The sequence below is a fragment of the Carcharhinus amblyrhynchos genome, chromosome 30 (genome assembly GCF_965287045.1).
Source record: "Carcharhinus amblyrhynchos chromosome 30, sCarAmb.v2.hapA, whole genome shotgun sequence".
Classification (NCBI taxonomy): domain Eukaryota; kingdom Metazoa; phylum Chordata; class Chondrichthyes; order Carcharhiniformes; family Carcharhinidae; genus Carcharhinus; species Carcharhinus amblyrhynchos.
The window spans coordinates 8,261,830-8,274,961 of NC_137353.1; the positions used below are offsets into that span (position 1 = coordinate 8,261,830).

General features: G+C 40.9%; 1 protein-coding gene across 7 annotated transcripts in view; it reads left to right on the plus strand.

Moving 5' to 3' along the window:
* Positions 1-13,132, plus strand: part of rerea (arginine-glutamic acid dipeptide (RE) repeats a) — a 529,737-nt gene that overhangs the window by 476,292 nt on the left and 40,313 nt on the right. For all 7 annotated transcript variants that reach the window (XM_080215241.1, XM_080215245.1, XM_080215246.1 and 4 more), the window contains one exon: positions 12,007-12,166. In XM_080215241.1, coding sequence (XP_080071367.1) covers positions 12,007-12,166 — 160 coding nt within the window. The remainder of the gene's footprint in view (positions 1-12,006; positions 12,167-13,132) is intronic.

A 13,132-nucleotide genomic window follows, 5' to 3' on the forward strand; every position in this document is an offset into this window, starting at 1 on the left:
CCCATCACCTCCCCTAGATAGTTAAACACATGCTGGAGCTGAACTATACATGAGGGGCCATGAGGTTCAGTTCCCAAGATCTTAAGAATGGTGCTGGAGTTTCCAGGGACTATAGGTTAATCTCAGGACCCTACCAGTTAGAGCTACACAGGAGAAAATCATTAGGGCAATAACAAATGTTCATTTCCTTTGAGCAGTTACATATATTAGTTATAAAACTATTGGAGTTTGATGGGCAATGGCTACTTAACTGGATGATGCTTGATTGTTCAATCAGGCAATGAAGAATCAATTTGCTTTCCAATTGGCATAGGCAACCCTCAGATTGGTTGGGTGGCAAGTGATTTTGGTGGAGATGGGGAGATTGGACTTGGAGCTGGCTGGGATGGGGAAGGGGTGGTGAGTTTCATATGACACGTAGCACAGTGGCTAGTACTGCTGCCTCACAGCGCCAGGGACCTGGGTTCAATTCTGGGTCACCATCTGTGTGAAGTTTGCACATCCTCCCTGTGTCTGTGTGGGTTTCCTCTGAGTGCGCTGGCTTCTGTCCGCGCTCCAAAGATGTGCGAGTAGAACATAAGAACTAGGAGCAGGAGTAGGTCATCTGGTCCCTCAAGCCTGCTCCGCCATTCAGTAAGATCATGGGTGATTTTTTTTGTGGACTCAGCTCCACTTACCCACCCACTCACCATAACCCTTAATTCCTTTACTGTTCAAAAATCTATCTACCCTTGCCACAAATGCTTCACTGAGCAGGAATTCCACACATTCACAATCCTTGGCCATGCTAAATTCTGCACTGTAGAGATTCTGTGTGATGAAAGTTCTAGGAATATGCCCAGCCAGATTTAATCACCCTAGTTTCTAATCTCAGCTGTTTTAAACATGTTTTCATGGGATGTGAGCATCACTGGGAAGGTAGCATTTGTTGCACATCCTTAATTGTCCTTCAGAAGGTAGTGGTGAACTACTGCAGTCCGTCTGCTATCTGTAGCAATTTGATACAATGGAGTAGCTTGCTAGGTCGTTTCAGAAGGCATTTAAGTGTCAGTCACATTGCTGTAGGTCTGGAGTCACATGTAGGCCAGACCAGCTAAGGACGGCAGATTTCCTTTCCTAAAGGACGCGAATGAACCAGATGGGCTTCTAGCTAGTCTCAGCCAGGATGGCAGTAGGATCTGTACGGTTGGCCACCACAGTCTGAGCTGGGCATCTGCTGTGATGCATTTGTGGTGAAATATCCTGCCAGGACACTCTATCTGGATGCGGGAATGAAGAGTGACCACATGAATGAGATGCTGCAGGAATATCCAAGTAGGAACTGATAATTACCAAAAAAGAAAATGTCAAGAAAGTAACCAAGGCCAGATAGTATTGCGAAAATCCATGAGCTACAAATGAAATGCTAAACTAGGATAATCTCCAAATGCTAGGCTAACATCAAGCTAAACTCATATTAAACAGTTTAAAGATAACAGGATTGGAGGACGTGATGCGCATCCAGTTAAATGAGAGAGATTTCGACACTGTTTAAATGGCTCCTCACAAAGGTGAATAATTGTTGATGTGTGGTACATGATACATTGGCCTTGGAGGTGGTTTAATATTGACTCCAGTCAGTTTACTGATACAAGCTTAGACCAAACTATTGGCAAAAGTTCAAACTGAACCTTATGTGGTTCATCAGAAGTCTGTAAGGGAAACAAAGACCATCTGTTCTACCAAAAGTTTGAACGCAGATAATAACTGTATAAATATATCATTGGGGTCATTGAGAGAAATGTTTGTGTGCTGTTACATTGCTGCTTTTTGTCTGTAGTAGGGAAGGAAAGATGACATTTTTAGGACACAAATTGTTCAAAAGTGATATCAGTAAATTAAAATTGATCAGAAACAAAACGAACTTTCACAATTTAACCACCGATTTACCAGCCGGGTTTGATGGCACATTGGGCGACAAGGCAGGAAAATGTACAACCATTTGTTATGTTTGAAAATCTTCAAATGACACAACAATTATATCATCATTATGGTCTAACTATAGTCTTTATCATTATTACAATATAACATGCTGCCTAATTTAGTATTCACCAGTTTTGAATTTATCTCAGATGGGTATATTTTCTTACTAGTATTGCAAACATATCAATCTGTCCATGTATGTATGTACATTATAACAATGAGTAACAGTTGGATCAACAGAAATGTAAAGTCAAGTTAGAATTGCAGTCAAATAATACATCAGGAATGATCAAAATTAAATTAAACCAATTTGCTCATGAAGTTAAATTGTATCCTGTCCATTATGACAGCATCTGGTTTAATTTCCACAATAAAATTGGAGGGAGCCATTATGGCTTCATTGGTTTAGGAAGAAATTGCCAATTATGTCCTTAACTGCTTAGCAACTGGGAGCATAATGGAAGCGAGCAACAGCAAAACATTTTAATACACCCATTATCTATACTGTTGCAAGCAACACTTCACTGTTCTCTAAATAAAAGCACTCCCCAAAGTATAGTACAACATTCTTAATACCATCTGATCTTGCAGGAATGGTTCCAAAGTAGACCACTTTGCCCCATGTAAGGTGGTCTTGTATTGATTTTTCTTTGTGTTGGTTGGAGTAAAATAGCAGCTGATACATTCATGCTATTTCTGTACTTCATAATTTGTGCCGAAGAATTGTATTCCTTGGAGAGAAGGACCTTGATTCCTTAATGGCATGTAGTACTGAAACTTAAATGCTACATGCACAATGATGTTGGTAGAATACCCAATTAAAAGTGTGCACTTATGAAGGGTATTCCATCAAGGCATTACTATTTTATCTTAACATGAACATGTATGCCAAACATTGCACTTGAAGTGTTGTACAAAACCTCAATGAGATTTCGCCACTACCTACTCCAATTAGTAATACGAGCAATCAATATTACTAGACTCACCGTTGAGGATGCAGAGTTGCGGAGTCTGGAGTCAATATGAAACCAATACCATAAGCATAATGCAACAAGAAAGCCAAATGCGGATGCCCAAAACTGCGTGAAAATTTCTATTATACGCTGGTTATACTGCATATTTGTGATGGGGTATATTACTCTACTGTGCTATGTGATGTTAGTTTCAGCTCTAACAACGTGCCAACAAAAAAAATCAAACCTCTGAAATGCTTCTACTGGGAGGAATTGGGAAAGATCTGAGTGTATGAACCTAAGATAGTTACTTGTGCTAACTCGAGCAGTGTTTGTGTAGACCCTAGAACAGTTTCTATTTTTGCTGTCACAAATAGAAATGCTGCATTTATGGACAAGGTTTGAAGTTTTAAAATTGGAGGAATGAGGAATCTTCACAAAGATTCAGTTTTTCAGCCATGTAAATTGAGCTATTTCTCTGTGAAGCATACATGCAGTTTCATTCATGCCACATGCATGCACGCACAAGCATGTTCCAGTTTTATTGTAAGATTCCTCCTCTTTTCCTTGTAGCTAAAAGGATGAGTGTGTGAATGATGACCTGTGGTAGTATTGACCCAGCAGAGAGGCCAATTTTTCCTTTATTCCTCTCTCCTGACGAAGCACCTCATCCCTGCTGAGCGTACATTTACCAGGTAGCTCAGCTTAGAAATTCAGAATTGTGGCTGAAAAGCTTGTGTCTCAGTACTTTATGTTTCATAAGTCCAAACGACAAACTTTTTTAGGTGTCATTGCCACAGAAGCAAATTGAGCTCATTGTATTCTGGAAGTTCAAATACTGTGTTTTTTTTAAAATGGATATAAAAGATGAAAGAATTTTAATGGCAATTTCAATCATTAATTCAAAAATACTTCTCTATCTCGCTGTCCCCCCCCAAATAACCTGCCTTCAGCTGACGATGCAGTTCCAACAGCAGCCTCCCTCTGCAAACTCCTGTATTGTACCAATGAAACACTTTGAAATCCCTGTCCTTGCAGTGTTCAGCTGTGGCAAAATGGACGCAACTGGATAAAAATTCTTCATATGTAGTATAGATTGTGAATGCTTCAGTGACTACTGTGTTTTCAGCAACCTTTCTAGAATTTGATTTAATTTTGATTTGAGTTATTATTGGCATATGTACTAGTATAGTGAAAAGTATTTTCCCTCTTTTCTCAATTTTACCTCTTTCTCCCCCAACCCCCCCACATCTTCATCTGTCACAGCTTACCCTTTGATTTCAACTTCTCTACCATAAGACCATTCACACACCTTTTATTCTCTCTACGGACTGCCATTGGCAGGCTTTTCCCTTGTCTTTGTGCCTATGACTCATCTTCCATTCTCCCACTCTACCTCCTACTTTCTGTGCCTTTTAGTTTTGACAAAGGGTCATCTGGACTCAAAGTCAGCTCTTTTCTCTCCTTACAGATGATGCCAGACCTGCTGAGATTTTCCAGCATTTTCTCCTTTGGATTCAGGTTCCAGCATCTGTAGTAATTTGCTTTTATACAGTGAAAAGTATTGTTTCTTGGCACACTATACAGACAAAACATTCTGTTCATGGAGAAGGAAAGGAGAAGGTGTAGTCATAGCTAGGGTGTAGAGAAAGATCAATTTGATATATGGTAGGTCCATTCAAAAATCTGATAGCAACAGGGAAGCAGCTGTTCTTGAGTCGGTTGGTATATGATCTCAGACTTTAGTATCTTTTTCCCACTGGAAGAAGGTCGAAGAGAATATGCCAGTGTGTGGGGTCCTTGATTATGCTGGCTATTTTTCCGAGGCAGCGGGAAGTGTAAGAAATGTACTGTTGATACAAGTCTTTCAAAATAAAGATGTCAGCCCACGTAAAGGCATAAAATGATTTTTTTGTCTTTCATTTGATGTTGCTTTTGATGGAGAACAATATAACTCTTTAGCCCTTTGAAGAGTAAAAAAAAGGCATTAGAAAAGGGATTTTGTATTTTTTCTGACAACCTTTATGTATCTCCTTAGAGAAATAGCTTTTTTTCCCTGCTATTTCCAGGCAAACCTCTTCTGTATTTTGCAAAAAGATTTTTCCTGTAGCTAATGTCATTTAGTTATCACCTTAGGAGATTCAGAGACAAAACTGATGATCCTGTTAAACCACTTCAACTGCGTCTATAGTCGATCTTTCATCCTTTCTAGCTACTGTCATTAAATATAGCATTGCCTATGTATATTTTATAGGGTGACCCTGACAGATGTCAGGTTGATGTTCTGCAGGAACGATGGGATTGTGGATTTAATGAGGGGCAGATAAATAGAAAAATATTTACTGTAGGCAGACTTACAGTCATAGCTTGTGTGATAAAAGGCCTGCGCAAGTAGAATGTCAGACGAATCTAATTAGCAAAACTAATCCTGTAAAAACAGCCTTGCCCAGTATGAATAAAGATTTTTTTTATTTTAAAATGAATTTAACATTCCAAAGTGCTAATTCAAGTTTGTTCTAAAAGATCCCTCGCAATTTGTTACCTTCCCTCAGCCTGATGTTCACAAATCTCACCAATAACGACGACTCGGTAATTGTTTCCCTTACTTCAAGGCAGCCATTATCACTCTGATGCTTGAAAAGCCTATCGCAAACTTTGCTGCAGTATGTGATCATTGCCCCCTTGCCAGCCTCCATTTCCTTAGTACGGTTCTAAAACGCAATTGTGTGCTCACCTCTTCTCCCCATTTCCTGTTGGAATCCCTTCAATCCAGCCTCTATCTGCCATTGCCAGTTCTACCATATGGCCCATCTCCATGGGTCTGCTCTCTCACTGGTTCAATCTAACCCTTCACAGATTTGCCAATGCACCAGTTGTGATGACTTCCTCTCTTGTATTTGCAAAGCAGACACTCAGAATCCAGATTTATCCCTTCCCATGGCAAAAAAATCAGTAAAATGGATATCTATGCTGGTACAATTTTACTGCACCATTACTGCACTTGGTTAACCTAGATTGTTGCCAGAAATTCATATGCTGAGTTGTGGAAGAACCAGAATACTTTATAACTTATCATTGACAATAATGAAGTTATTCTGTTTAACCCCATCAGAATCCTGCCCCAGATTCCATCTGTCAGGACTCCTCGGCTGACTTTCAAACCCCATGTGCATACCATCAGAAGGACTGATTCCTTAATACCTTCAACTCATGCAACCCAACCTTCCGCCTCCATTATTAACATCCTTGTCAACGCCAGTCTCAACTTCTCCAGTGTTTCCTGCAACTGTTCCACTCTGTATTGCCCAAAACACCAACACTGTGTTCCACCCTTCTCATCTGTCATCCTCCTCTTCAGTTCTTTTCAACTTGAGCTTCCTTGTTCATTGCTGGTCCACATAATATCCCTTCTCCCCCCATATCATTGATTGATCGCTGGGCCATCGGTCAGCTTTTACTCGACACTCATTCCCCCATTTTCAAAGTTCTCCTTAAAACCTACCTGTTGAACAATTTAAAGGCCGAATACTATGGATTCTGCAAAGCTGAAATAAATATAAAATGCTGGAAATACTCAACAAGTCAGTGACCAACCTGAAGCGTTAACCCTGTTTCTTGCTCCGTTGACGCTGCCAGACTTGCTGAGCATTTGCAGCATTCTCTGTTTTCATTTCTTAGACAACACATTTGGCCACATTCCCTTCTGCCCCTACTTGCATCTGATTCCCAATTGTGAAAAACCTTGTGATGCACTCCTGCATTTAAAAATACTAAGTTATATCCAGTCTTTGAACTATAATTACATTTGTACCTGACAATAGTTTTCTTCCATGTCCAGTGCTGCAGTGGGAGTTTACTTTAAAGTTAGTTATTGGTCTTGCAGCTGCCTTTTCTACTTTAGTCCGGAGGAAACTATCCTGCAAATTTGACATGTACTAGAGCTGTACTGGAACAGTTTGGCTTTAACCAAAGTAAACATTTGCTGAATTGATCTTAATTTTTGGCCATTATATTGGCTTCCAAGTCATTTAAAGCTGACGTGATGTTCAAAACACTAACGCTGCCAGTTCATTAAAATCAGGATGTGGAGGTGCCAGCGTTGGACTGCGGTGGGCACAGAAAAGAAGTCTGTCAACACCAGGTTTAAAGTTCAACAGGTTTATTTGGAATCACGAGCTTTCGGAGCACTGCTCCTTCAGGAGAACCACTCACCTGCTGAAGGAGCAGCACTCTGAAAGCCCATGATTCCAAATAAACCTGTTGCACTTGTATTAACATCAGGCACATTGCACACCCCCATTCCATAATGTTCTGACCTTGGTTCCTGAAGCATTACCATCAATACAGAAATATTTTTGTGATTCACAGAATAAAAGGCAAATTGGTTTCTTGAGTGTCTCCAGATTAAGGAGTAATTTAATTGAGGAGGTGAAGATGACTATAAGAGTTAATGGCAATTATTTCCTCAAGGTGGGAGTGTCCAGAACAAGGGGGCACAATTTTAAGGTTAGCGCTAGACTGATCAGGAGCACTGAAGTAAAGTTTATTTATTAGTCATGAGTAAGCTTATATTAACACTGTGAAATCCCCTAGTCGCCACACTCCAGTGCCTATTCGGGTACACTGAGGGAGAATTTAACATGGCCAATGCACCTAAGCAGCATATCTTTTGGCTTATGGGAGGAAATCAGAGCACCTGGAGGAAACCCACGCAGACACGGGGAGAATGTGCAGACTCCACACAGACTGTGACCCAAGCCGGGATTTGAATCTGGATCCCTGGCCCTGTGAGGCAGCAGAGCCAACCACTGTGCCACCATGCTGGCCCAGAAAGCACATCCTTACACCGGGTAATGAAAATCTGGAACACTTCCCTTCTCCAACCCAGGAAATGCAATGACGGCATTGAAAATTTCAGAACTCAAATTGATAGGTTTTGATAACAGGGAAGGCTGGAAAATCTGAGCAGGTCTACCAGGAGAGAAGCGTTGACTCATGGACCCTTCATCAGAGCTTCTGACAGGTGCTGGCAGAGTTTTTCCATCTGCCTCTGTTCTTGTTTCAGATTCCAGCATCTGCAGTATTTTGCTCATTTTAATCAGTTGAAGTTGAATTATTTATAGTTACAGAAACCAAGTAGGTAGATGAAGTAAAGATACATATTAGTAATTATCTAATTGAATGACGGAATGGGCAAGAGTGGGCTACTGATGTTCCTGTGTTCCTCAATGAGGACTACACTGTGAAGATAAACCGCTAGATAAGTTTGATCTCTATAGTTTGCACCGTTTGTTGACAGCATCTGACACAAAAGTGAGAGCATTGTAATTGATGTCCAGGCTCAGATTAAAGTGAAACTGTCGAGCCAAAGACCTTAGCCCCTCCTGCTTATGCTCATGGAGCCTTGAAGTCCCAATAGGGATCTGAACTAAATGTGTAGGCCAGTGTGCTTTTCACAGTATGTTCTAAATATACTGGCTCATATTGACTGTGAGAAATTCCAATATAGGAAAAGCTCTTGCATTTTTTTTGTTACAGCCCACTGGTGCTATAAATTTTGGGTGTTGTGAAAAATAATCCAATCTGTGGTGGGTCGGGGGCTGGGGGTCGGGGAGGATTGTGTGTTTGCCATGTGAAAACCAGCTGAGGCTTTTTCCAGATTTCGCCTCAATCCCTGGGCTGTTGCCAACAACCAACAACCGCAACATCAACACTCCTTAAATAAGTACAAACAAGAAAGCACAAGGACTCGTGGTGAGGCAAGGAGGTGGGGTTGCTGGTGGTGAGAGAGAGCCACAAGGGGTTGAGAAAAAGCTAACCACTTCACACAAGGATGCTTTCCTGCAACCAACGTTAGCATCAGCGCTAGCACTCAGCAAATTGCATTAAGTAGCTGCAGAAGCAGTCACCATTGTCTGCACTACATCCGCAACTGTACAGCTGTTTTGTATATAATGCACATCATTAAGGCAAAGTGCATGACGTTTGCAGTGTACTGCTGTAACCCGAAAACAAATTCAAATTAAAAAAATGAGCTGACTGAGCTTGGTGCCAGAACCTCAGGACAACATCACTGTCTCCAGTTAAGGCTATAAATGCAAAAGCAGTTCCGGTGGTGCACATTAGTTTTCTTTGGATTAATATCACTTTATGTTGGTCCTGTATTTTTTTTTACAGTGGAGTAGGATGCGCGTAACAGGTATAGTCTGCCTGCATTTGGTTGTAAATTGTATGGACCCCTGTGTGGCGTTAAGCCTTTGTTTATCCACGGCAATACAAACCCGGCACTGTACAAAACATACAACCAGTGCCTGCACTGTGCATTGAACATCTCAAGGAGCTGATAAGGATTGGGTGGTAAGCAAATAGCTGCTTTCACGTAAGGTTTTATTCTGTTAATAATAGCAGTTATTGCGCACATGTTGTAACAAGTGAGCGGAAGTTAATCAGAACACAGAAGGCAGGAGAGGAAACCAAGTTGACAATAGGGGAAATGATGTGCTGTGCTGAGAAGCATTGGAAAGTTGGTAATCGTTACAAGCTGCTCTTGCCAATAACATTTATGCTTATTAGTTTGCACGCAGATAATTTGCTTGGTTTACCTCTGAAGAAAGGATCTTTGATCAGTGATTTGCTTCAGAGTATTGATTTTCACAGTAGCTTTAGTCACTGTAGACGCGGAGCATGTTTTGATTTACATTCAATTGACTATGTACACGTTGAAACTAGGAACCATTTTGGTCCCATTTGTTCCTTTTTGCAGGCATATTCTTTTGTTTATGCATGATCACTGCCGCCCATACATTTATCAGTGTGTGGTTCCTAATCCGTTTGATTCACTGCACTTCAACCTACATGGACTCTTAATCCCTGAACAGTGATGCAAAGCAGGATAGCTTGTGAAATCTGGACTGGATTTTCAAATCCAGTTTCTATCTTTTCTTCTGCCTGCTTTGTTCTCTTATTCCCTGCACAAAAGGTGCTGGGATTACATGCCAGTTTACCACCAAATCAGCTTAGTTGGAATTTATAGGAGGGTAACAAAGATATTTCCATTTATTGAGGGTTTTTCAAAATCAAAAGCTAGTCACAATTAGTATAGTATGAGTGTTTAATGTGGGAAGTTTTTGGAGTAATTAAAATTATACCAAAGAATTGCTACACTGCAGAAGGAGGCAATTCGCCCCTTGAGTCTGCACTGACTCTCAAAGAGCATCTTATCAAGGCCCACCAGCCCCTGCCCTATCTCCGTAGCCCCATGCTTTTACCATGGCTAGTCCATCTAATCTACACATCTTTGAACACCAAGGAGCAATTTAGCATTGGCCAATCCACCTAAACAGCACATCTTTGGACACCAAGGGGCAAATCAGCCAATTCACCTAAACTGCATGATCTTTAGACTGTGGAAGGAAACCGGAGCACCCAGAGAAAACCCATGCAAACATGGGGAGAGCGTGCAAATTCCGCACACAGTCACCCAAAGTCAGGAGTTAACATCTGTTTCGAGTGGTATTCAAGACAAATTTCTTACTCATGACTTTGGAGGAGGAGAAACAGATGAAAGGGAAATCAGCATCACCATTCCTGCAAACACCCACTTCCCTATTTTGTGAAGCTCCTGGGAGAGAGAACTGAACTGCAGTGTTCTTCTTTTTGGACAAAATGTTAGCACTGGAAAAATCAGTTTCCATATCCGACCTGTTACATGAGTGTCTAATTTAGCAGCCAGTGACTTCTAAGCGTCCAGGGTGCCTACCTGAAACAAGTACTATGCCCCTTAGGTGTGACCATTGGAATCCTTACCCCAGGACTCCATTCCCAAATTTAGTATAAACTGGGCAGAGCATGCAACTCAGTTTCTCTGGTTCTCTAATTTCCAAACCAGCAGTATGTGAAGGGGATTTCACTGAATCACTAAGGTGCAGAAGGAGGCCATTTGGCCAATTGAGCCTGCAGTGACAACAATCCCACTCTAGCCCTAATCCCCATAACCCCACACATTTACCCTGCTAACCCCCCTGACACTGAGGGCAATTAGCCAATCAACCTAACCTGTATATCTTTGGACTCGGTTAAAACCCTCTAGCACCTCCGTTTCATTGTAACTTTATGGGTTAGAGATACAGAATTTGTATTTCTGGACCCAGGTCATAGCAGATGGTGAAAAGGGGCCGGTGTTACCCTGAGGGTGATCATGCTAAAACAAAATGGCAGGAGTTGGATCACAGAAGAGATTAAATGAAACATTCGTTCTGGAACTCTGTTCGCAGCCTGCACTTTATTTTCCATCTATTTCATGCTGTCCAAAGGAAATTGAAGCACAAAATACTTAATCTTCAGTGCCTGAGGATAACTTAGCATTTCTGAGCATTACGCTCTTAAACCATATAATACTGGAAAAGCTTCCCTAATTATGGAGAGAGTTTTCTATGGAGCATTTCTGGTTGCTGAATATACATTACTAAATTGTAAAAATGCAGAGGTGTGGTTGTTTAGGGCGTAGATTCTTCTTGCACCTAATTTTAGTCAACTTGCTTTGCTGAAGGTGTGTTTGGGAATGTGACCAACCTTGAGCTTCAGCAAACTGGGGATGAGAAAGTCACAGTGGAAACCAATAGAACTTCAACCAAGATCCATGAGTTGACTTTCCAATAGAGATTATTAATGATTTCGGAATGGGGATTTTCAATGTGTGTTCCTAAATAATTATCAACAAAAAATAATTGCCAGTTAAATTTCTAAAGTTAAAGTTTATTTATTAGTGTCACAAGTAGGCTTACATTAATACTGTGATGAAGTTACTTGAAAATCCCGTAGTCACCACACTCTTGCGCCTGTTCAGGTACACTGAGGGAGAATTTAGCATGGGCGATGCACCTAACCAGCTGATAATCCATCTGATAATCACTCACTTGTATACTGGGGTTTTTCAGTGAGCACTTTGAGCATGTGTAGAAATTAGTTTTTGCAAAATGAAAGTTATAGCAGGCTTTTCATTTTTATCCATTAGTAGTCATTACAGAATGTCAAAAGGTTTGGGATCTAGAACGTATAGATGATGTTACGAACCACTTTTTTTTTGCCACAGGGTGAGCTGGTGACATTTTATTACTATTGGAAAAAGACTCCTGAAGCGGCCAGCTCTCGTGCTCATCGTAGACATCGCAGACAGGCGGTATTTAGAAGAATTAAGACACGTACTGCCACAACCCCAGTGAATCCATCTCGACCACCATCTGGTGAATTCTGTAAGTTCTGGTCGCAGTGATTGTCGTTCAAGTTTTGAAGAGATAATACATGAGGGACTAGACAATTTATATAATTAGCTAATTATCCAAACTGTTCCAATCAGTTGTTTTAAACTGATTTCTAATTAGCAGAGTAGATTCTGAATTTAGACAGCTATGAGCTGGGGGAAAAAAATGGCTAAAAGTAATGATAGAATCATTACAGCGCAGAAGGAGGCCATTAGGCCCATCGAGTCTGCACCAACTCTCCAACATGGCATCTTACTCAGGCCCACTCTCTGCATTATCCCCATAACCGCATGCATTTCCCCTGCTAATCCCCCTAACCTACACATGTTTGGACACCAAAGGGAAATTTAGCATGGCCAGTTAACCTAACCTGCACGCCTCTGGACTGTGAGGAAACCAGAGCACCTGGAGGAAACCCACGCAGACACTGGGAGAATGTGCAAATTCCACACAACAGCCAGCCAAGGCTGGAATCAAACCCGGGTCCCTGGCACTGTGAGGCAGCAGTGCTAACCACTGTGCCAGCGTGCCACCACTTAACCTAGACTTCAAAATACAAAATCTTTTAAGTGTGAAGCAACTCAGTGGCTGGAACTTAAACCACAGCAGTTGTATCATTTCTCAATAGCTAGCTTTGAGTTGACCCATTAAGTTCTTGCATCAGAATATTCATTAGTATGAAAGTTACCTAAATATTTGTGTTTCAAATTCTAGAAATAAATTTGAGACTCTCTGTGTTCGTTGACACAAAAGCTGGATCAGTATTACAAATATGAATACGTATTAAATCAAACATACAGATCAGCTTCCATTTTCTGTCAGTAAATTTTAATAATGCTATTTATACTACAAGTGACAAATGCATTTGTTCTGCACTTGTTTGTTTTTGTAGTGTTTAGAACCACAGAAATGGTCACCACAAAAATTTTAAGCCATTGCACTCAGTTCTGACAGCAC